We start from the raw sequence: 25,520 nt of genomic DNA, 5'->3' as shown, positions 1-25,520 counted from the left end.
ACAACTTGTGCCAAACAGCATTTTGTAGCTTTTAGTAATTAATGTGTAAAAATGGCTGCTTAATCTGTTTCACACAGAATCAGTGGAGTGAAACCCCCTCACCACATACATTTACCTAATAACCTGACTTCTAATAACACCTAACTTTAATGATGTCTGCACTCGAGCATCTATTTCCAGTGCTTTGGGGTCGTGCATGCGCGCTCGCTGACATGATTTACAAGTCACTTGACGGGGGAAAAAAGCAAACTCTTTCTGACACTTGTGCTTTTCCTGCTGCAAAATCCAGTAGAGATGTGGGAGGAGTGCCCTATTTAAAAGTGTGAATACTTTGCTAACTAATGTAACTAAGGTGACAGTGGTGGGTGAGAATAGAACAGAATAAATCTGGGTGTGGAAACTGAAAACAGCACCTCATCAACCCTCTCTCATGGGGCTGCGGCTATCGATTATTGTAGTATTGTAGTATTCTATCGATTATTCTGGCAATTAATCGAGTAATTCCACGCTTGGCATGCTAATTACAGCATCAAAAGTGGAGGTGAGCACACTGTGAATCAGAAATAACCATCCTGATGGAACACAGGTGGTGTATTGTACATATATAGTATAGTAAAAGTGTGTTATGGTGCAGGGGGTATTCAACTAAAAGTCAAAGCCATGGGAACCCCACATGTATTTAGCTGGTGATGCAGAAATCTTACAAATATGTTTTTATGCTTGTTCCGTTCAAACTGCTGGTACTGCAGCTGATAAAACACAAATAAGAAAACTGACTAGTTTATTCATATTTATTACAGAGATTATTCAATCAGTAACTTTAGTTTCACTTTGATTTGGCCACAAATTAGAGTGATTTCCTTCATTATGAGACATTGTCAGAGCTACATGCACTTCAATACAAAATCGTGTTTGAATATACGAAGTCTGACCGTTTTATTGTCTGTTAGACATAATCATTGATCAGTAAAATAAATACATTACGCTCATTTAACAGTTCTTTGTCTTACATAATTTCCAGTCATAGTGCTTTTTAACCTCATTGATTTTTATGTTCCTCATTGTTCTCCATTAAAAAAAAAAACCTGTTGACTGAAGTAGGTGCATGCGATCGGTTCTTTTTTTGCGAAAATGAGTCAAACGACGCGTTAAACGCTCCTGTTTGTGTGGATAAATTTGAAGCAGAAAGCCTGAGTTCACGAAGAAAGTTGAAACCCACCTTCATACCTGTTGACTCTGACTGAGGTTTTAGTTTTTGTCGAGCCGACTCAAACAAAGTCTGACGATGTCAAACTGCCTTCATAGTTCAGTCCCCTGAGCTGTTAAATGCTGTAAACACTAGAAAAGCTGCTCCGGTCAAAATAGCAACGTTATGTGAAATTTAAAATCTCATTGTAGTTTATTAATTATAGGTTCTGGCTCATATAGGATGAAATCTGGGTCCGGATTCGAACTGCAGTCCGCCAGTTCGTGACATGGAGTCTAGTATGTAGTGGATTAAACGAAGCCTCGATTCAGAGAATTTTGATTTTAGCAATCGAATTACTCGAGGAATCCTTTCAGCTCTACTCATCACCATCTCAGCCTTGAGCAAGGACTTTGACTCCCAGTTGCTCCAGTGAATCTGTGGATCTACAGATTTGTGGTGATCATGGGCATTCCAGGTGTGAATGTTTGCATAGGGTATTGATCCTAGTGAAAGTAATTCAGTAAACTTGCTCTGTGTTACACATCTTTTTTTTCCCTCAATGTGCGCTTCTTTGCGTGTTCCTTCAATGTGCCGGTGAGGAGTTTTTTCCACTCCGGATATCTGATAGTGAGCTGTGTGTCTCTGGCAGGGCTGTGTTTACCGTGGAGCTCTACCTGCAGACGGAGCGAGTACTGATTGTCGGCGCTGAAACACAAGAAACGCAGCACGACTGGATCCAGGCGCTAACAAAGGTGACACACTTTGCACAAAGCGAACTCGCCCACAAAAACACACTTCATTTTTCCTTGCTTCTTTCATAGGTTTGTTTTTTTTTTTCTATTCCACTTAAAGTTACAAAGAAGAAACCGTGTGAATTTGCTGCAAAGCCACAGCACACCCATCTCACACTGTTCACTCGCTCTGCGGCATTCACTCTCGCACATTGTCCTCGGCGAGCTCCGTGCTGCCTGTGCTGCTTTCAGTAAGACAAGTGGTCTTGCTATCTCTTCCCCCACATGCTGACAGGATCTTGTAATAAAACCCTACATAAATATGTCCCCTGTTCCCTCTTTTATCTTCTTAGTCCCAGGCAACCCAGTCATAGATAGTGGGAGGTAAAGCTGCATTAGTCCGTATGTCTCTCCATCTGTACTGTAGGCCCCACAGACCTGCGTAATTCAATTTGAATCGCAGAACAATGGCCAGGCAGAGCACAGCAGCAGGGAAGGAAAACAGGGACCGAGCAAAAATGTGTCCACTCAAGAAGAAGGCTGCACCTGTTGTGTCTTTGTACTTGTTTTGTGATGACAAAATGCGCTGAAAAAGTTGCACATTAATCGCAAAAGTTCTAAATTCGCCACTCTGTGTTCTTTCGGTTCGCTTGCAGTGCTTCGTCCCGTCTAAAGTGGAGGGTTTGGTGCGTAAAGACAGCGAACTGATTGGCAGACTTCACTACAAAGAAGGCCATGACCTGTACCACTGGAGGGTGGGCTGGTTTACGCTGGAAGGCTCGGCCCTGTTCTTCAGCTCGGGAGACGAGGAGGGAGAAGAGGAAGTGCTTCAGCTCAAACAACTGCAGGAGCTCAGTAAGCATGCCACATATTTGCATTTCTATTTCTCTGCTTCACACTGCGTCTTGTCGTGCTGGGAGCTCTGCGACGTCGCGACTCCATGCAGTCTTGGTCGTTAATTAGAAAATAAGACAGAGAAATTATATTAGACGTGGTGCAATGCAGGGTCAGGGCTGCATATTGAAGTGTTAAAGTTGAATAAAGTTAAATATACTGTATTGTCCTAGATATAAGACAAAGAAATGCCTGTCTTTGGGGACAGCAAGTATGTTTCAGTCTACTGTAATACTCTACTTATATTCAGTTAATGTCACTTTAATCTTCTACCGCAAACCAAATAAGGAATTAGGATGCACAGATTAAGCTACCTGGCACTGGTATTAGAAGCTAAAATTAGCTTAGTTTGCACCGACGGTCAATGTGGGGACATTCTAAAACCCATGTCACATTGTATGGGGCCACTTGTGTGGACATTATTCGTTCTTGAAGCAATTATTGCTGCAATATTTCATGCTTACAACATTGTGCAACAGTACAAATGTTGACTGTGAAAATGTGCGCCATTATTTTAAGTGCTAGGCAAGCTGCTTGGAATGTTTAATGAGCTGAGATAGCCGCTACTCAACTTAAAATGAGGCTAGCTAAACCTGTAGAAAGCTAAGTTACACATACACAGCAAACTGAGTTCACTACACAGGAAGCCTCTTTTTTCTATTTTTCCCTTTTATTGCATTTATTTATATTCATTTGCTTCCTTTACATAGTAAAAAAGAAAGAAAAAACACATAGCTAGCTCATAATTAGCAATTGACAAGGTGCTAGCTGGTGTTTGTGCTAATAATTGGTACGTGAAGTCACTGTCATACAATAGTACTACTGTGCAAATGTATGTCCGTATATCCTTACCCCTTTTTTTGCTTCTGATTGCAATGAAAGCTCCATTGCCGTTCAAAAATGCTCAGGAAAATGTAGCTTGTGCGGACACTAATGCACTATTTGATTAATAAAAGACCTCCACTACTGAAGAGGTATTTGTTGCCAAAAAAACAGCGCCATTGCTGCTGCACATGCTGCTGAGAAATGTAGTTAATCTAGTAATGCTACTATGTAAATTATAAATCAATAATGGGTAACTTTTTCTATTAAATAATTACTTCATGCTTATGTTAATTTACTTAAAAACCCTCTCCAAAACCCTTAAAATCACTGTTGCCAACTCCTCAGTAAGGAAAGTCGCTGTTGGCTGTCCTAAAAGTTGCTAGAAGTCGCTAAATGATGTCATCGCCTAATTTGCATATTTCCCAGTTTGGATGTAATTGTAATCAACGTTGTAGGAGAGAGGAATAACGTTGTGGAAGAGACCAAAAAGTGAGTATAAAACACCCAAAATATGTTTTTGTACTCGAGGCTAAATGCTGTGGTTTATTTTAGCATGACAGTGAAGAAACATTTTCGTTTATATGGCTCCGTAAGTCTGGATGGGATCTGTAGTGACTGCGCATGCGCCATTCATCTGTCGCCTGGCCGCTGAGTGATGTGGTTCTCGCCCTCCCCTCACTTGGACTGCTGTGGGGTTACTGCACTGACAGCCTGTGCTCTGGGAGGGGGAGGAGCTCACAGCAGCACCTGCTGCTTGTTGAGGACAGTAACTGCAGAATGAGACGAGTTTTCCTGTCAGAGTCTCCAAAACGGCAGAAAAAGTCGCTAGATTTCTCGCTAGTCGCTTTTGACAAAAAAAAAGTCGCTAGGAGCTTTGAAAGGTCACTAGATTTAGCGAGAAAGTCGCTAAGTTGGCAACACTGCTTAAAATTCACCTGTGTGTATCACAGTTAGTCCCTCTTAGTGAATTGACAGGATTGGTTCCTGAGGTTTGTGACATATGAATCCTCTAAAGTCTGATCTCGTGTTTTTAGATGGTCATCTGCGAGTTTTGAGGTAGTAATGCTTAACCTTAGCATTGACATTCAGCATATAAATAACATAATATGGATATGTTAAAGTAAAAACTTGATATTCACCAGATGGTGTCTTTAACTGTAAGGTTTTTTTTTTTTTTTTAATGCAGTTAAAGAATATTTCTCCATGGTTGCTATTTTTCATAAATGAAACATCTTGACACTTTTTTCCACCCTTGCTTTTCTCCTCATCATAACAAGCTGTGACAGCTGTGAGTCTTGTCTGTTTGACAGATGAGTTTGACACAAGTTTGTATTTGCATTAAAAACATAGAGAAGCAGCTTCATTTATTCCTCGAGACATTCAGATTTTTGTGGACAAAAAGAAAGACCTTACATGACCCTTCAGAAACTCCTGTAGGTTCCTTAAAGCTTTTATGGTTGACGAACAAAAACAAATAAATACACAGACACTATATACAGATATGAACAAACCTGCATAACGTAGCAACATCAACCCTCCTAAAAACCCTTATTACAACTTTTAAAGAAAACATATGCCATTATGAAGACATGATTCCTGTAACTCTTAATATATTACAGAGGGGTCTCCGTTCCTATGGCTCAACGTAACACGATTTTGCGCTAAATCAAAACTCACGCATGTACTTAAGTACCTATGTCACTCACTTACATTAAAAGAGTGCTAATATCAGAATTTAGGATATAAAAACACTGTAGAGTAAAAATCATTACAGTCTGACTTATGCTTTGGAGCCATAATGAATACAAAAAGTTCTCAAAAAAACAATACAAGCAGAAGAAAGCGAATGTAGCACAATCAGATGTGGCGCAAATGTAAAGCGGCGCGTCCTGACGTGTTCATCCGCTCCACTTTCCAGCTAGTTCCCGCGTGAAATTTGTTTTTGCGTCACGAACGCCATACGTCGGACTGATGGAACAAGACTTTCTTAATAAATGTATGGGAGATTTTGCTGGGATATTCCACCGTTCCTGAGGCCGAACCGAGCAGGGCTTGGTTGACCACTTTTAATAGAACAAACATGAAAGGTGTTTTAGTTAATACATATATACCTCAGCTCACCCTAATTTGCCACACTTTAAACAAGCAGACAGTCTCTTAAGTAGCTTCTGTTGAGCTTGTAATAGGCAATAAATCAGATTTTTTTTAAACCTCAGAGCCCAAAACAACTGTGTGTTTATGCTTGAAAGTGTAAATGGTCAATTGCAGTAACTTCATGATGAATGTGCTGAGACTCGTGGCTTTTAACATTCACTCTATTTTCATATACTCTCTGTAATTTCCAAAAACTACCAATCCTTAACACCCTCTTATTGCTTGCATTTATAACTGCTTAATGATGTCTGAGGATGCGTGCAAGCGACCAGTGTCAGAAGACATTTCAGCTTCTCACACCATTACACATTTCAGTCGGATCTCTGCTCTAACTGGCTGGCTCAGTCTTCCGTTATGAAAAACCGTGCTCGGAGAAGACCAGGGGAGAGTGAGAAAGTGCCACAGGCCTGTATATGAGAAGATGCTCTGTTAAAATGAGGTCAGTGAAGGTCAGTATTACATAATGCATTAACAAGCGATCATTAGACAAAATGGGATTCAGCTTTCCCTGAGCCGCTCACAAAAATCTGCTACAAAAACATGATTTTAGAAGTAAAGTGCCGTTCATTGCCTTCTCCATAATGCATAATATTCGCAGAGTGAGGGAGTCACGGCAGCACTGTTCCCACAGCCCACTTACGTGAAATTTTCCGATACGTCCACGCTACTGGCAAACAGGAGTTATTTAAAGGACAGTCGGTGAAGGGGAAGCTGCCAGTCGAGGTGGAAAGCTCAGAAGTTCACGCGTACTTTGGCAGATAATAAAGATTTTGGAACATTTCAATTGATTGCGCCCGTGTGGTGAGCGAACAGAAGGAGGAGGGAATCAATGGATCTTTTTAATCCACTTACAGCTCGACATGGATCAAATCGCGCAAAGTGCCGCCCCATCTTCTCACCTGGGGCGGGATAAAGAACTGCAGCGGTGTTCATTTTTATTCCCGGCTTTCTCAAACCATATTTGTCACAGCCGGGGAGCCGTTAGCGCCAGAAGGGACTGTTTTGTCAGGGGATGGTAGGTTCTGGAGCATTGAAAGGATCCCTTTAGGATTCACAGTCTGTGACATGGGATTAACTGTTATTTTCTCTACAGTGACACCACCGCATGAAAGGTGCCCCTGTGTAGCACTGAGGGATTAAATAAATACACTTTTCAATTAAAATCACTACATGTTTCCAACATGCTTCACTTCAGACTGTGACAGGAGTTCATTGCGAGTGTGATGCCGTCTGTTCCTGTTTTTTTTTTGTTTTTTTGGCCCCATGCTGCCAGAGTTATCATCATTTAACTCACTTTTGAAATGTATTTAATGGATTTCTTTTTCAAGGTAAAGCACATGCTTTAATCTTTGACTTTTTTGTTCCGTTCTTAATTGCCTTGTCTATCGTTTACTCTCCACTTGGTTAAACCCTGTGTCTAGGAGAATATTTGCTCTTTTATTTATCATTCAGAAATGATTTATTGATCTTTGTCAGTCATTCCGTATTCAATTCTCTCGGTTAAGAAGCACTTTGTAGCTTTTGTTTTTGAAAAGTGTTGCATAACCAGATAAATTCACGTTAAAAAACACAAAAAATGAATCCTATCCCCAAAGAATGTGAGTGCAGTACCTCTCAAAATGGCTTCCCGGGGGCTCAGCTGTGTACTTGAGAGGAGATTGATCTTTTTTTGATGTCTTGTGTCAAGATATCTGCTGCACAAATAACAAGAACCAAAGTAAAATCAGGGGAAATGACACATAGAGCTGGATAATCATTAACCTGTCACAGTGCACAAATCAGCCTTCCCACCCAGAACTTTCCGAAATGAAAGGTTTTCAAACAAGATAAGCACATTAACTTTAAACTCATTCAGTGTGATTTTCTCAGTGGATTTCTCTTACGGCAGCAGGCTAAATAGGAAAAAAAACCTGTTAATCCCATTGCTCTGCTCAATCATCGAAAAATTAAGATAGGCATCAGCACAAGACTGCAGTCCAGCATATTTAGCAGTCAAATTTCAGTGTGTCCACACTGAGGTTCTTTTAAAGGCAAAATTATATTTTTTAAAATCATTTTTAAGATATATAGCAATCACAGCTGCCATGTTCAGAAGCAGCAAGAACTGTCAGTGATAATTCATGTTCAGTTGGAAGTTAACTTTAATAATTACCAATTCTGATCAGATGAATGTTTTCCTACTTACTGTGACATTCTGCACTTATACAATACACACAATAATGTTAATAAAACCAATCCACTGTGATTTTTCTGAGCAATAATCCTGTCTATTGTTCCATTTCCTTCATGCCTGAGTTGTGCCATCATTACTCTGGGAGATGGCGAAAACCATGTAAATCCAATTTTGATGTTTTTTTATTTAACGAATTTGAGATAAATTGAGAGATTAAAGGCCCCCTATGGAGTTTTTGACCTCCAGGTGTGCTATGGGCCTGTTTTTCTGAGAGTGTTTTGTTTATCTTGCTCGCCAGAATGCAAATGCGTGCACACAGGTGACACGAAACACAGTCCTGTTTTGACACTTGCAGCTTTACGGGTAGTTGTAAAATTCCAAGCTTTGTGTCAATGCATCAGTAAACACATGAATAAACAAAGAATCACGGCAACATAGAATGTGGCCAGTTAATATAGATGTACCCACAGACAAAATATGTGACCTAAATATGTAGTGGACGGTGGGAATTGATTGGACTTGGAAACATTCCCACAATTTAATTATTTGTTCCTTGTTTAATTTCCAACAGATGAGTCCCAATAAATCCACAGCGGTGGATTTGTAGTAGGATCGCAATCACTTGTAGTCATGGTTACAGTGAGGCCATACTGCTAGCTCATAATGCTACAGAAATCTTTAACAAATCCAAGGGTCCAGGCTATAAGCTGCATCACCACCAAAATCTAATCACTTGGTCCTTGTGTCATTTCTGATCGCCCCTGAAAATTTCATCCAAATCCATTTGTCCTTTTTTGAGTAATGCTGCTAACAGAGACAGACAGACAAACATACGCCAAGGCTCCGCCCCCTTGGCAGAGCAATAAATGGTCAGCATGAATGCGAAGAATGTCTGATTACACATTCATTGCATTCTAGTGAGTAACATAAATAAATCCTTCTCTGGTCAGTGACCAACTCACCTGCTCAAACACTCTGTTACACAGTGGAACGTTTTAATATGAGAGTAATTTATCAGTTTGTGTTCAAACTGAAAATGGATTCTAATCCTGCAAGTTGGCAGGATTGGTTTGTTGGTTTTGTTAGTTTGTTGGATCATTCCGTCTCAATTCACCAAAAATGTTGAATATTGATTTAGTTGACCACGTGGATAATCTGGTGCCATGTGTAGCACTAGTTTTTGAGTTTAATTCTTAAAGGAGGTGGGATCATGTTGATTTTTGCGCCATTTTCCATTATTATTGCAACGTTCCCAACACAGTGCCTACAAAATTCCAGTATTCTGCTTACATTATTTCTCAAGTTATGGCACTTAAAACACTGCTCCATTGGTTGGTGTAAAGAAAACAGTGCAAAAAATTAACATTGAATTTTTAACTCAAAAGCGAATGTTACCTATGGCCCCAGAATTTACATGTGTTACTGAACAGCATACATATACATTGAAACAAAGTCTGACAAATGTAGTGAATTGAGATGGAATAACCCTGTTATGTATGAAACTTTAGTCTGTTTGATCTTTATATCTGAATCTGTGTTTGTGACATTGTCTTCGGTACACTGCAGTTTCAAGGTGGAAATGCTCGCCTATTTTTTTTGGCTGCCAGTTTTTCTCATGATACATCTTTTAGGATATAAAAAACAACATATGGACATGTTCACATGTTTACAGTACAAGAGCCTTTCACAGTGCACTTGCCCGTATAGCTTCCTCTGCTAAAAATAGATTAGAACCCTTTGGATTACCTGCAGAATGTATCTTTGCAAAGCTCAAGCTGTTTTTCTGAATCGTCTCACCATATGCAACCATCCTCCAGTACCTGTTAGACCTTAGCCGACTAGTTTCCCATCTACACATGCCCTTCCCAAGCAAGACCACTTGATCCGTCACTCGCTTTCTCTCCACTGTGAATAATCGTACCAAGAGGCCTGCACAGGTGGGCCATAGTATTAGAAGGTTATCAGATAGTTCCAGTCCAAAGTTTGCACTTGAAGTAAGTCTTGCTTTTTTTCAGAAAAACATCCATGAAAACCTCTTCTACAAATTATGAAGAGAACACGACTTAGCTCCTTATCACACAAACATATTAAGAAATACAATTTTTCCCACTGAGTTGTTAAGATGGATAAAAGAGGATTGCTGTGTGTTTGTTCAAACGACTATGACAAGTGTTTTGCATTTACCTGATAACACTGCTAATAAACCTCTCTCAAGTCAATATCAATCTCTGAAGTTCTCTGCTTTCTTCTCTTGTCGTTTAGATCAAAATGAAAAACAGTGCCCTTGAAAATCTGCCAAAGAAAATAAAAAGGAAATTATTTGTTAAGAGAGACTTCTGGGGATTAAGTGTTTTTGCTGTTTAGTTCGACATACAAAGACCTATTCTGCGGATTTATTTGCCAGAACGACGCTATTTTTACCAGTCGTCTTTTATGCTTGTGCCAACAATCAAATTGTATTTTGTCTGAAGAGAGCGTTTATTATGTGGTAGAAGAAGTCAAAAGTATTATGAAAGTTTTCAGTAAAGATTTTCACTCCGTTTCGAAAAATGTCCACAGATGGAACTTACATTTTTGCCTCATGGACCTGCTGGGTTATTTTTTTTTTAGCTTAGTGACACCAAAAGCATTTTACAGTGTTCCCCATTCTCTCTCTCTCACTCACTCACTCACTCACTCACACACACACACACACACACACACACACACACACACACACACACACACACACACACACACACACACACACACACACACACACACACACACACACCATATGTTTACCTAAATTTACCTGTTCGCTGTTAACATCTGGCTTCCTCCACCTCTAAAGCAGTCTAATAAACATTGTATCTTTTTTTGGTTAATCCAGTCAAAAGAAAACTGGAAATACAGATTGTGGTTTATGCCAATCTGACCACCAATACCAGAGTGATATTGAAAGATGGTTTACAAGATCATGATTGCAAGAGAATCTATCTTGCAGTGATTGGTTTAGCTGCAGGTCTTCCTCCTACAGCCCCAGTTCTGAAAGCCATTAAGGTTTGAACCGAATGGCTAATCATCCATTGTATTGTATGCTACATCAACTTTCATTTATTCCACCTCCACAAAAATTTGTTTCCGAATAAATTTGAGCTGTAAAATAATCATTGCCGTTGCTGAATTTTCACTCATATTAGATCTATAAATCATGATTTAAGAGTTGTTACGACTTTCGTAAGGCAACGTCAGTACTGGACTTACTCTTGCCACTTCTTTCTTGGTTCTACGTCAAGCTTGTGTTGAATACCAAAGCAAACTATCCATCCATTTTGTCCTGCTTATCCAGGGTCAGGTTGTTTCAGGGTAAATGCTTCCCTCTCCCCAGTAATGTTTTCCAGGTTTTCTTGGGGATACCAAGGCAAATATATTCCATCCAGCAAGGTCTGGATTTACCCTGGGGTCTCCTCCCAGTTCGACGCGCCCAGAAAACCTCGAAATGAAAGTACCAAGTAGGCATCCTAATCAGACGCCTGAACCACCTCAGCTGGTTTGTCTTGAGGTGGAAGAGGGAGACGATGGGACTCTACTCCGAGTTCGCTCTGGATGTCAGTGTTCTTCACACTATCTCTAAGGCTGAGGCCAGCCACCATTGAGGAGGAACATATTTTGGCTGTTGCATCTGTGTTCGCATTCATTCTGACACGACTTAGTACTCATGACCAGAGCAGAGGGCTGGAATGCAGACTGACTGGTAAATCGAGAGCTTCCGGCTCAGCTCCTTCTTCACCATTATGATCCAGTACAGTGCTCATATTACTCCTGACCCGTCCCTAAATCCTTTAGTCCATCTTACTTTTTATTTTTCTGTCACTCATGAGCAAGATCCTGAGATACTCTTTCACTTTTGGCAGTACCTCACCCCCAATCCAGTGGGAGTTTTTTTCATTAGAGAAAGATTGCTTCAGACTTACAGGTGAGGAATCGCATCCAGGCCACTTCCTACTTGACAGTAAATCACCCCAATGTGCACTCAAGGTCAGTGGAACCACAAATGGAACCAAACTTGAACATCCTGTTCATGAATATCAAAGCAAAGTGCTTGTAAATCTAAGTAATCTTAATCTAAAAGTCCCTTTGATATTGGATTAATGTTACATGACCATGCTGGAATTACTTATTATCATTGCATAACTGCACTGTGTTCCTTGGCAGAGTTATGTGACGATCAGCGTTGGTTTGTCTGTCTGTTTGTCTGTTGGCTACATTAGTCAAAAATGGACTGACAGATTTGGGTGAAATTTTCAGGGAAGGTCAGAAATGGCACAAGTACCATTTGATTAGATTTTGGCAGTGATACGGCTGATTTGTTAAAAATTTCTGCATCACTGCGAGATAGTTTTTTTTTAATCTTATAGGTGTCAGCGATGACAATTGTCAGTGTAATGGAAGTGTACATCCTCCTACCACCAGGTGTTGATATTGAAAGACCTGAGGATGGAGGTCCAGTGTGCTGCATTTGCGCCTTCTAATCTTAATGTCTTCTCAGGCTTCAAAGTGTGCATTTGGGTCAGATCCAGAGTTAGTCAGACCAGTCAGCATCCTGAGGCACTACTTTGGGTGTGTTTTAGGTATGAGTTATCCTGTACAGACAGATGGTTGATACAATCAACTGACAAGTATATTTGCGAAAGTCTACAGCCTTTTCCAAACACTTTCCAAGGACGTGTCACACTGTGTAACAAACCATCTGTCACGTCAGATTAGAGTGGCAGAGTGCATTTTCCAGAATGTCAGACTCTTCCGTTACCCATCAAAATTGAAAATCTGAAATTGTCTTTCGCAACTGTGCTGATTGTAAGTGTTCGATCTTGAAGAGTCAACAGTTTCCTCAGGTGAAGTCCAGGTTGTTTTTTTAGTTTTTGTTTTCCCCCCCTTCTTCTTCTATCCATTACTTGAGCACAACCAGTGCTTGAGTATGATGAAAGTGCCAGATGTTGTTGCTAGGAGATTTGTGCAGAGCCTCATATCTTTTTTTGTACTTTCTCTGTTGTGTGTGATTGTTGCCATGATCCAAGCAGCTGTTTGAAGCCCCAGAAGAGATTATGGCAGAGCTTTTGAGTCCCGTAGCCCAGTTTTTTTTCCTGTATCTTGCACTCTTATTCCGATTTAAGAAGATTGATTGTGCAGATGAAGAATGCCAGTAACTCTGTTTTTTTTAAAGTGTTAAATACTACCCACCATGCAATCATTTTTAGCTGTATTTAGACCAGATTGTCGTTGAGCTTTGCGACAAATGACACCATCGTTTATGGCCCATTTCCCTCTCTTGTTTGTCAGTAAGACGGTGGTACAAAACATGAATTTGTTTCCTATTACAACAACTATTAACGTCTATGGAATGTGTTTGGCATTTTCCACTGTTCTTTCTTTTCCACTGCTCTCTCAACTTGTTGCCCTTTTCCTCCAGCTGTCTCCACACATACTGAGGGTGAGGACAAGATCCAAGTCCTGCTGATGGTGGAATGTGGAAGGTATGTCTTTGGACAGAGAGAAAAAAAAGTCGTGCTAATTGGCAACATATTTGTGATACAGCAACAGTATGCATTATGGAATCCTGTTAGCTTTGACTCTGCCTTTTGTCTTGTTAGTCTGAATGCACTTCACCTACTGTAACCATCCGAGGTAATTAAAGCCTTACCAGACTGCCTGCTTCAGTTAGGACTGAGATGGCACGTAGCACACTGAAGCCCTTCACACAAGCCAACAGTTTTAGGCTCCCTTTTAGAGTAACAAGACTTTGTGCTTACTTCGTTAATTGCTGTTCGTTTCTGTGTTTTTGATCAAACCTCTTGGGGAACTGGCGCTTGTTTATAGATGTGTGTTCTGCAGAAGCACTTCTGGATTCCTTTAATCTTAGTTGGTTGTTTATTTATTGACTTAGCAGTGCCTTTCCAAATGCATGAACTTTAGGTGTTAGCATATGAAGCAGCATATTGTTACAGGAAATTAAGTCTTCATTAATCCAGACCATTTTCCATCTCTCTCTCTTTTTTTTTTCTTTTTAATAGAACAGTTTACATCCACGGCTTCAGCAAGATGGACTTTACGCTGTGGCACTCTGCCATCACGCTGGCTGCTGGCACAGATGGCAAGGCGCTGAGTGACCAACAGCTCACTAAAAATGGTGTTCCTATTATAGTCGACAGCTGCATTGCTTTTGTCACTCAGTATGGTGAGTTATATTGTACTAAATATCTGCAGAAAAAAGTTTTACAAAACAAGTTCGCCGTGGCTGCTATTATGAATTCCCCTTGAAGAGCTGATTCATTACATGACATTATCCCCTCGCTCTGTTGAAATGTAGAAAATGTAGTCCAACTTTTCACTGCACTATTACTATGGGATAGATTTATACTCTATAGTGTCTGTTGCCTTAGTAATGCATGATAAATGCCAAGTAATGAGAGATTGAAATAAAAGCAACTCTGGCTGAAACTGTAAAACGGTACAGAAGGTTAATATACCTTACACTGTCAATTTTATTCCATCTGCAATTTACATTCAAATGTGCTTATGTAACACTGTTAAGTCTCACAATTCAAACTGTCCATAAGGTAGGTTATCTCTCTGTAACCTTCTTTCGTCTCATAGAAATCTACGCACGTCATTTTCTGCTGCAGACTCTGCACATCAGAAATAGTCCTCATCTGACTAATAAATTCACCGTCTTTTCACCTTTCTCCTGACACTGCACCCAGGTTTGTGCCAGGAGGGGGTCTACCAGAGGCCTGGGGACCCCGGTCGAGTCTCTCTCCTCCTGGAGGACTTCACCCGCGATGCCCGTAATGTGAAGCTGAGAGAGAAGGAGCACCAGCTCGAGGACGTGACAGACACCCTAAAGAGCTTCTTATCCCAGGCGGAGGACGCACTGCTGACCAAGGAGCTCTATCCATACTGGGTCTCAGCGCTGGGTATGTGAAGGGGGAATACAAGTGGGATATCGCAGAATTACATCCTGCCAAGCTAAAAAAGAATAACGGCAGCATGCTTCAATTTGCTAAGTAATTTACAAAGTATGTACAGATCCCTTCCACTTCACTTAAGCCCCTGTGACACCAGAAGTCAGATATAGCTAGCTAGTCGGGTTTTAATGAGTCCAGTGAGCTCCTCCAGAGATAAAGCATAGGCACCTCAATTATCACACATTTAACATATTACTTTGACTGTTTCTGTGGTGGTTGTGTGGGGAATGAGCTATTTTAGTGCTTCTGCTTGCAAATGTTACACCAAAAGCAGGGGTGGAATGCAATTAAAAAATGTATATAAGCAATTGGAAGTTTTTTAATTAATTAATTGTGACTTCTCTCATTTTTTTCTAATAGTAATATTTGACACAAGGAACAAAGCTTTTCAATTCAAATAAATTTTGGTTGACAACTGAATCGATGAATAGATGTATACGCATAGCCACTACTACTACTACACTTCAAACGTTTGGGGTCACTCAGAAGTGTCCTTATTTTTCAAAGAAAAGCATTTTTTCAATGAAGATAACATTGAATTAGTCAGAAATACAGTCTAGACATTGCTAATCTGGCAAATGACTATTCTAGCTGGAAAACAGCTGATTTTTTAATGGAATATCTACATAGGGGTACAGAGGAACATTTCCAGCAACCATCACTCCTGTGTTCTAATGCTACATGGTGTTAGCTAATGGTGTTGAAAGGCTAATTGATGATTAGAAAACCATTGTGCCATTACGTGAGCACATGAATGAAAGTGTAAGTTTTCATGGAACACATGAAACTGCCTGGGTGACCCCAAACTTTTAAATGGTAGTGTACATGTACTTAAACAACAAAACTGTTTGTTTCATTTATTTGTCTGTGCCTTTTTCATCTGTCTACTACATTCACAGATTACTGCAAACTCAAAGTGCATTTATAGCTATTATATTTAACATTTGAAGACTTTTTGTAAACTCAAGCACTTTCAGTGTCTTGAAAAGTGGTCCATTATTGAATGGCTACACGGTTTGCATGTATCGGGACTATCGTAGCTAACATTAGCTCTGGTGCTAACAGCAACATGTTTTACATTGAGGTGTTACTGTAAGCTTGAATTGCTGCGGTGATAAGAAAACTTTGTTTCACAATTTGCACACAATCACGTTTTTATCCAAGCTGCCATCGGGAAGTTTTTTTAAAAGAAAAACTGTTCAACAAACATTCCTGACATCACTCAGTGCATTTTCTTCGCGGATCGCAAACAGACTTCAGGTGCATTACCGCCACCTACTGGGCTGGAGTGTGCATCAGTATTACTGGGGTGCCACAAATTAGGGAACTGAAAAAGGTGCGATTAAATGTGTTATTTTTTTTAAACTTTTTTTTTCTGTAATTAATTAATCGAAACTAACGCATTAAAGTCCAAGCCCGAACCAAAACGCAAACTCCTCGATGCTGTTTTGAGGAGACACCATTGCAGCATCTGCTTGGGCCAAGATTGTGACTGATTTAAATAGACACAAATAGGCAAGAGTGGGGGATTTTGTGTGTTTTCTACCTAATAGTATAAAGACAACAAGTACAGCCAGACCATTCTCAGTCTGTGGCTGACACAGTGCTGTGGAGATATGTTGTTGTGGGAGATCAATGTTACGGGTAATTCATTTTATTTGCCCCTTTTCTGGATATTCCATGTCTGGCTTTGCAGATGAGAAGGATGAGGGGCAGAGAGTGAAGAAGTACTCCGCTTTCATCGCGAGTTTGCCGAAGATAAACAGGTCAACCCTTGACGCCCTGCTCCAACATCTGTACAGGTATACACACACATCTGCTCACACAGGCTTCAAACTGAACACACAATTAGAGTTTGTGGTGGTGAAGCTGTTTCAAATAGAGATCAAAGTTATGTTAGGATCCTGAAGGCAGACCTCACTTGGTCAAGTGTTTTTAAAATGTGAAATCTCGGACATGGAGAACCTATATTACATTATTACTACCAATGACCAGCTAGCACAGCTAATTAGACAACACAACAGTATCACTAATAATTTATTGTGAAACTCATCCACTAGTTATGTACATGTATATGTCACCTTGTATCTGCTTTAATTAAATTATAGTATGGCTTATTGTTTCCTGTCATGGTGTGATATGGTAAAATACTGCTTAATTAGTGCAGCCACTTTTGCTGCAACTCTTTGACACCTAATGGGATACATAAAAACACAAACCAAAACATTATTTATGCTGTTGCTTTTGCTAGATTATGCAGTTATAGTTCTTTTCAAAAGGTTTGAGAACTGGCTTTGTCTTCATGCTCTCAACTGACCCTGTTGTCGATGGAACAAGTAACAACAGGGCTCTACAGATGCCACGCCGCTTCACAGAGGCAACAAGTGCAAAGACTCAAAGGTCGATCACCTTGAGTAGCCCTCGGGTTGCTATTTGCCACCTGCTGATTAGCCTGTTGCCCCTTCCGTTCCCCTAATGACCTATTCTGCTCTCTGTTGTGTGTGATTTTCTTTCTTCTTCTTTTTTTTTGGCCCCCTGTCCAATCGGGTTGGATATTATCACATGTATTCATGGATGATTTAAAGCTTGTGGAACGGATGTTTAAAATCCAAGCTCCACATTAAAAGGCTGTTTTGTTTTTGTCACTGTAGCGACGGTTTCCGCGGTTGGAAAACGATGAATCAATTTCATATTGTTTGTGCCATTTGCTGGCATTTTCCAAGTGAGGCAGATTGTGTGGCTCATTAATAAAAATGCTGGGAATTAGCGAACACTTAATTGAAGTTCACAGCGCAAGTGGTGCCATCTTTGGCAATGTAAATCAGTTTGTTTTGGGGGGTTTTTTTGTGTGAAAATCACATATTCTAGTCATTATGTTCTCAGTCAGTTGTTTACTTAAATGTCGAGTTTTCAGTTCTTTCACCCTAGGACATTGTAGATATGCTGAAATTTCCGGTGATAAATAACCGCCTGCTCAACTGTTGCAGAATAATTTGCGAATACATTTACGTTTTAGACTCAGACATTAATATACAGAAGGCACAGAGCCGAAGAGAAACACATGTATGCATCCCAACGAATGAACACTCTGCTGTCTGGATGTCTCATTCATTGAGCTTCACATTACACATCAGCCCCTTAGACAACTGCAATGGATAGTTGCAATCTGGCTGTTAATGATGTCGATTGTTTAGCGTTAACTGACCCATTGCTGAATTTGGACCAATCCGAACATTTCACCCAGTTCTACATGTGTTAGTGAGATTAAGAGATATGAACTGCTGATGTTGATCTGTGCAGACATGTGGGTAAATGTAAGGTTTTTCTTACCTTCACCAGTGTGTTTCTTCCTGCGATTTAGGATTCAGCAGTGTTCCCACCTCAACCGCATGCCGAGTGAAAAACTGGCCTCTGTCTTCTCCTCCTGCTTGTTCCAGACCCAGGGACAAACCCCACAGGAAATTAGTGTGGTGCATGACCTGATCAGCAACTATGTGACACTCTTCAGTGTGAGTCAAAGATGTCTCGTATTTTTTGCCATTAGACAGTGCTGATAGCGGTGAAAAACGGATTGGGAGTCATTGAGGAAGGTGACAAAAGGCTGAGGTCTTCTGCCTGTATGTTAGATAACATCCAATGTTTACCACATAAGCACATATTGCATAAGTTGTTTAAAAAATTGGTATATTTGGTGCTATTCTGCTGAGGTTATTGTGTCTTTGTCAGCTGTACTCTGCACAAATAAACAGCACACATCTCCACGAAATACAGATGTTATTTTAAAAAAACAGGTCACCTAGAACACAAAAGTAACAATGGAATCTTGTTCAGGACATCTTTTGCTCGAGGCAAAGCGAGACCAGCCTCACGAATATGTTCTGTATGTATCTGGAGCCATTTGGATTATCAGATACTGTATATATATGTCGCTGGGAAAAAGAAAAATCTGATTTGTTTTTCCTTGAGACCGAACAGTTCAGCTTTCTGGTTGTTGTTCTTGCTGTTGCACTGAACAAATTTTAGGGGTGATTAAAGATCATGGACTCAAAACAAAGAGATGTCTTTTGAATGCCATCCAAAACAGCAATGACATCTAAAAACTATAGATTTTGTCACGCTTGTAGTGTATAAAATGATAAAAATTGTATGAAGCGAAACCATGCTAAGTAGGGTACAAGAAGTAATGCCTTAGACCACCTTCCTAATATTGTGTTGGTCTCATTTATGCTGCTAAAACTCCTCTGATCCAGTGGGACATGGACACAGGAGCTCTGGGGATGTCCTGTGGTCGTGAATTCGGTGGGTCCTGTGGGTTGCAGGGTGGGACCTACATAGATCAGGCTTATCCTGGCACATCCCACAGATGCTCAATAAGATGTGGATCTTCAAAGTGTGGAACCCGGGCCACTCCTGAGCAGCTGTTGCGATTTGTCGGGGTGCATTGTTCTGCTGAGGGTGGCAACTGGCATCAAGAACTGCAGTTGCCATGGGGGTTGTGGGGTTGCTTGACCTGCAATGTTTAGGTGTTTAGGTACATGTCAAGCATCCACATGAATGGACTCAAAATGTTGTGGCTGATTGGTGTATTTGAAGAACAACAAAGTACATTGGTGCGGTCAAAAAGTTGAGGCTGTGGCAGTAAAAATCAAAAGCCACAGCTGATTTAAATTTGGTGGCTATCCACCAAACTATTCTTGGTGCACCGCTCCCAGTGCTCCTGCCACACATGGACCACTTCTGCTATGTAAACATGTCGGACACTATTTACAACATGTGCTGATTTTTCTACACTGTTTCAAAAATGGTGACCCTTAATTAGTTTTGGTAAAGAGGAAGAAGTGACGGGGAACAAAAGCACAGCATCAAGATTGTGTTGTTGTGGCCAAGAAACTCAAGCATAACTTGCTGTTAGCAGGCACATATTCAACAGAGACTTAGTGGAAATTGGAAGTTGAATTCTGACCCACAACAGTTAGTGCTAGCATATATTTAATGCATGTGAATACAAACACTCACGTAACTATTTTAACGTACCATATAACAGTCAAAGAGGCATTTCAATTTTGTATTTTAATTGCTAAAGCTAAAGAGAATTTAGTATTGTGCTAAAAAGTAATGGACTTGTGAGAGAAAGATTAAAAAAATAGCTTCTGAGCCTAGAAATCCTCACTTTGTATACCCGTGATGGGTCAAGATTCAGTATATAATGCATCTTATAATTTGATGACATTCGCAACCCTTTCTTCCTGGTATACATCTTTAAACTTCCATCCCGAGGGTGTTACTGAGAAATCTGAAGTCTCCATGCCTAAACATAGATAACCCTGATGACATCGTAAGAGTTTTCTTTTCCCAATACTTTACAAAGCTGCCTTCAGATCCGCAGAAAATGTAATACAAGTGTTTTCTACTCCTTCTCAGGATAAATTGAAGATTTTTATGTATGAGATTTTGTTCAGAATTACATTAGATTTAATAGATGGAGGTTCACTGACCGAAGAACCAAAATTATTGGAACAACAGTACATCCAAGTGTAAAACATGTCATTTCCTGTTGCCAGCAGGTGGCACTATGACTATGAATAGATTTTGACATATTTCACGCAGATCTGGAGCATGCTCGGGGCATTTACACTTTGACTTTTAGAAAATATTTTGTTAACTCTTGATCACTAAAGCCTGTTGTATGTACTGGCCAAACTTGAATGTTTTTGGAGTTACCTCATTGGACGAGGTTGCTCTTAAAAATTTAGCAAAAATGGCCAAAAATCATCAAATTTCCCACAGTTTATGTAAAAATTAGCAGACGTCCTGTTGGGTTCAGGATATTGGCACCGGTGACTTTTTTTATTCAGCTTGACATGCTACATTTGCCTACCAAACTTGGTAGCTGTAGGTGAAATGTGCTGCCTGTGGTACCTTGTTACAGACATTACAATAAATATATTGTATACTGCTATCCAATATTGAAGACACACAAAACACCACATGAAATAACTCTATGGCTATGCATCATATGCTCGTTGTCAGATCTGTTTATTATTTGTCCCCTCTAGCCCATTCTAGAAACTGTAGGAAATCTGGAGTACACTCTAATGTAGTAGACCTACTGTCTTTAGAATCATCCCAAACAACAATCAGTGACAAAGGAAAATTTAAATATCCAGATATTACCATATTGCATGTCTAAACGAAGCTGCAGGCATGACTTTATTTACACTCTCGTACTTCAACCATCTGGGGAGCAGAACTGTTTGTTGCCAAATCTCCACAACAAGCTTGACTTTGCTGATGTGTGGATGGGCGGTGGGGGGTGGGGGGGGTGCGGGATCACTGTTACCCTTGGAGAGCTGCCTGGCTTATGGGATACGCAGCACCAAGGAACTGCTAATTCCCCGCGGAACGCCTGGATCCCTCTTGTTCCGACGTTAAAGGAGGAGCATTCACTCCAAATCGGTTCGGGACGCCATCATTCGCATGACAAATAGCCATTAAGCCCAACCAATCATGAGCCCAATGGCAGTGAATGCGCTCGTTGTGACATAAAACGAGTGAGACGTCTCGCTAATTAAAGCGGCAGTTCTGCGCTGGATGCCGTCGACGGGGCCCATTATCAGACCTAAACACACACACGATAAGTTTGTGAGCCCCCCCCCCCATCCTCCAATCTTCTCTGCCATTCGTATAACTCTAACAAAGCAAATTGTTCTCTGAAAATGATAATGATGTTAAAAAAAAAAGTTGGAATAAAAATGTCATTTCCCACACAGAGCTTTTGTGAAAGAAAAGAGTATTCACTCGGTGCTGAGCTGTGTCAAACAGTCACAGCCAACTTTCTCTTTGGAAATTACTTTTAGAAGTGTGAGCTGAACGACCCACTTCTACAGCTTGCATGTGATACCTTTCTTCCTGGTTTAATCCGGTTCTCTGTATCATATTTAAGTGCTGAAATGAATATGACCATCAAAAATGTATTTATTACTCTATGAAGCAAGGCAGTGTTTCTCAAGTTTAGCTCCGAAAGTTTCTCTTGAGCCGATTTTCAGTTGATGTGTGGATGCTTTTGTCACGTCTCCAACAGGTCAATGAAGAGCAGGTGCAACAGATGGAGAGAGAGAATAGTTTCATCACACGCTGGAATGACAAGAAGGACACCACAGTAAGTCGACCCACAGAACCCAAATGGAAATCACCAATGGTTGTTCTGTTTGTGCGAGTGTGTGTGTCTGCATGCTGATTTGCATGCATGCATCAGGGAGTCTCAAATGTGGGTTTCATTTGAACAGGTTTCCTGTTTTTCTGGCAGAAATGAAGGGGAAGGCAGGAGCAGGCGGGTGAGGAAAAAGGGCTTTGTTCCTGTTAACCTTTGCGGCAGGTACTTTATGCCTGGATGCCTCAGCCGAGAAAAACATTTGGTTCGGATAACCGGGAGAGGAAAAAAAAAAAATTATTAAATCACATGTCGCTGCTGTTGTTGAAAACCGAAATAAGTTGTTTATGCCTGATCTTTCTTGCTCCCGCCTTCTTCTCTCCACCTTGTCCGTAACATTTCAGAACATGACTGCTGCTGTGGGGCACGGGGGTTACTCAGCAGAAAGCCAGTGCTATTATAAAGCTGTCGGAGGTGAAAATTGGGATGACATTTTGGCTATGAATGTGAATTTTTGGGGCTTGTTGCTTCGAAACAGGAAAGTTTTTGAGTTAGAAATACTTATTTAATTAGAAGTCAGCACGCATATGCATGTCTCTGTTGAGAAAATAGGTCTGCTTTTTGGGTGAATGATTTAACATTTAACAAAGGTAGACATTGCTTAAAGTAGTTTTTACTCCACAAAGGAATGCAGTGAAGTTATGTGACAATCGGCGTACGTTTGCTTGTCTGTCTGTCTGTCTGTCTGTTGGCAACATTACTCCTAAACTGACCAACAGATTTGGATTAAATTTTCAGGGAAGTTCAGAAATGACACAAGAAACAACTGCTGAGATTTTGGCAGTGATGCAGCTTATAGTCTGGATCCACGGATTTGCTAAAAATTTCTGTATCATTGCGAGATAGCGGCACGACATCACTGTAACTATGACAACAAGCAAACACAGCAGCAGCTTCCTGTTGATGATCACGATTGCGATCCTACTACAAATCCACCACTGTGGACTTATCGGGGTTATCCATTGGAAATGATAAAAGGAGCAACTAATTAAACTGTCGGGGTGTTTCTGAATCCCATCAATTCCCGCCACATATTTAGGTCATGCAATTTGGTATCCGTACATAACATACATGGAAATTATACAGCGCCTGAGCAGCCTTGGCGAAGTACTATGCTCTCTTAGTGCATTTCTTGAATGTTACTTTAATCACTTCATGATTGCTCTCTGGCTTTATTGTAGACGCCCCTACTAGACGCTGTCAGCAGGGACCAGGGAGCATAAGCTAAAGAGCAACTGAAGCCAGTCATGGCAACCACTGATTTGAAGGTGAAAAGTGAAAGTTAAAAGCTGAAATGTCCATTTTATCCATCCATTTTGTGCAGAGCTGCCTTCCAGTAGCTCTCAACTTCTCGACATGTGGAAAAAGGTGGTAATTTACCAACCACAGATTCACAACTCCAGTGGTTATTTATGCATGCAGTTTATTTCTAGTGGTATGTGGCTCAGGTTTATATAAGCTATCATGTAAAACAGCACTTGAGTGGCGTTTTTATTCAGTTGGTGTTTGGAAAATACATACAGCAAAACAGTTTTTTAGATCTAAGTGGTCTGTGGTTGCAAAATAACATTACATTTTCCTGTCGGCCTTCTTATTTTCAGTAGCAATAGCACCACTAAGGGTGGTGTTGGATTGCTGTGAATTGTATGTTCCCAAATCATCAGCATTCATTCCTGTAGATTTCTGTGTTGCTTCCATCACTGCAAAGTTAAGCAGATTTTTGTGACAAGACTAAGAATTTGCAGCTGTTCAAGCAGCTCAGTGAGGCTTTACTGCTAAGTGCTAACATCAGAACGCCGACAAACTGACATTTAGCATGCAGTGTTAGCGTGCTGACATATATTAAGTTGGACTAAACACTGTAGTGAAACTTAATCTGATGGGAATGTCATTTTCAAAGTACTGAGAAGGGTTTTTTTTCCATGAAAATATTCCATTCCAAATAGAGCTGCACAATAATTGGAACAAAAGTGAAAAATGTTGTTTTTCTGTGATGTATTTTGCAATATGAAAAAACAAAAAAACAGGACTTTTAACCCTTTGGAAAAATATGAGCATTCTACAATGACAAATGATTTTGTAAGGGACTCAAAATAAAAAATAATTTTAAACATGTTAAAGGAACACTAACAAAGACATTCAGAATAGTTTTTTCTTTCTTTTCAATCGACATACAGAGCTTTGGGGTTCCGATTTAATCGTCAGCCAACATGTCATGAAGTTCAGTCTCTTGTAAATATGGTTAAAAAATGAAATCAGAAGCATTTAATTACAAAATATTATGCTCCCCTCTTATAGATTTTTCAGCTTTTATCTTCTGTCAAGCAGCAAAAGAAAGTTGTAGCATAACTTATTTGTATTAATCTGCATTGTACTTCCTGCAACATGACAATTGCACAGTCACATATTGCAACGTTGACGCTGGAACGACACATTGTGCAGCCCTACTTCCTGTATTAAAGTGGCTTAGGGCCAATTTATGCGACAAGGGTTTTTGGATGAAACGCAAAGGTTTCGTTGTGTTTCGGCCTTCTCTTTACACAGAAATGACGATTTAGGCGACGAAAGACAGACAATTTTGAGTAAAGCCTCCAGAGTGCAATTTTTCTCAAATGCAACACTCACTGTTGCCGTATCGATGAGTAGCTAGAGTTTTCAGTTAGAACCTTGATGTCACACTCCACTTTGTGCATTGCACTTTTATTCTAGTTGCCATGTGTGAACCGGGCAGCAGTAACAATGGTGGACTACTACTGCTGAGTCTACTGAATTTATTGAATCTCCTTCATCAAAATGTGCAATTGTTGCGCCATTACTGCAATCAGCAAAGACACATTCGATATATACGCCAGATAATCAGCCCACTTCTACATCAGCAGCTATACTTCTTCTGGTCTGTGAAGGAATGGGTAGTGATCACGTGGGATGAGCCTCAACAAAGTTACATTGCCAACTGCCAGCCTGGCATTTTCACTCCGTTGTCGTGTAAACCCAACAAGGCAAAGGAAACTATTTTGTATTTTAGGGTGAAACTGTGTCGTGTAAACAGGGCCTCAGATTGAATTCTACACCATAGCATCCTCTAGGATGTGCAGATTTATAAAGTCCCAGCCTCTATCTCCACCCATCAGACCCTGAAGCTGAGCATGTCGGCTGTGCTCAAACACTGTAGAACCACTCTACGTTACACAATTACAAGTTGTAATATCAGAGTAAGTTAGTCTTATGTGTTCCAACTGGAAACCGATTTTGAAGAAGTCTTAATCTGTGTTTTTGAGAATCTTTCCACTGCAGTTTCAAGGTGAAGCTGTTAAACTGTGGTGTTGACTGCTTGTTA

At 40.3% G+C, this 25,520-nt stretch overlaps 1 protein-coding gene across 2 annotated transcripts in view; it reads left to right on the top strand.

The window, feature by feature from the left end:
- The window catches only part of arap2 (ArfGAP with RhoGAP domain, ankyrin repeat and PH domain 2), a 221,349-nt gene that overhangs the window by 170,171 nt on the left and 25,658 nt on the right, over positions 1-25,520 (top strand). For both annotated transcript variants that reach the window (XM_051944258.1, XM_022200496.2), the window contains exons 17-24: positions 1,839-1,941; positions 2,577-2,775; positions 13,419-13,482; positions 14,020-14,183; positions 14,710-14,922; positions 16,670-16,775; positions 18,335-18,482; positions 22,055-22,132. In XM_051944258.1, coding sequence (XP_051800218.1) covers positions 1,839-1,941; positions 2,577-2,775; positions 13,419-13,482; positions 14,020-14,183; positions 14,710-14,922; positions 16,670-16,775; positions 18,335-18,482; positions 22,055-22,132 — 1,075 coding nt within the window. The remainder of the gene's footprint in view (positions 1-1,838; positions 1,942-2,576; positions 2,776-13,418; positions 13,483-14,019; positions 14,184-14,709; positions 14,923-16,669; positions 16,776-18,334; positions 18,483-22,054; positions 22,133-25,520) is intronic.

Source organism: Acanthochromis polyacanthus, chromosome 23, assembly GCF_021347895.1.
Source record: "Acanthochromis polyacanthus isolate Apoly-LR-REF ecotype Palm Island chromosome 23, KAUST_Apoly_ChrSc, whole genome shotgun sequence".
Lineage (NCBI taxonomy): Eukaryota > Metazoa > Chordata > Actinopteri > Pomacentridae > Acanthochromis > Acanthochromis polyacanthus.
Note: the sequence above shows the minus strand (reverse complement) of the source record. Positions and strands in the feature narration are given on the sequence as shown.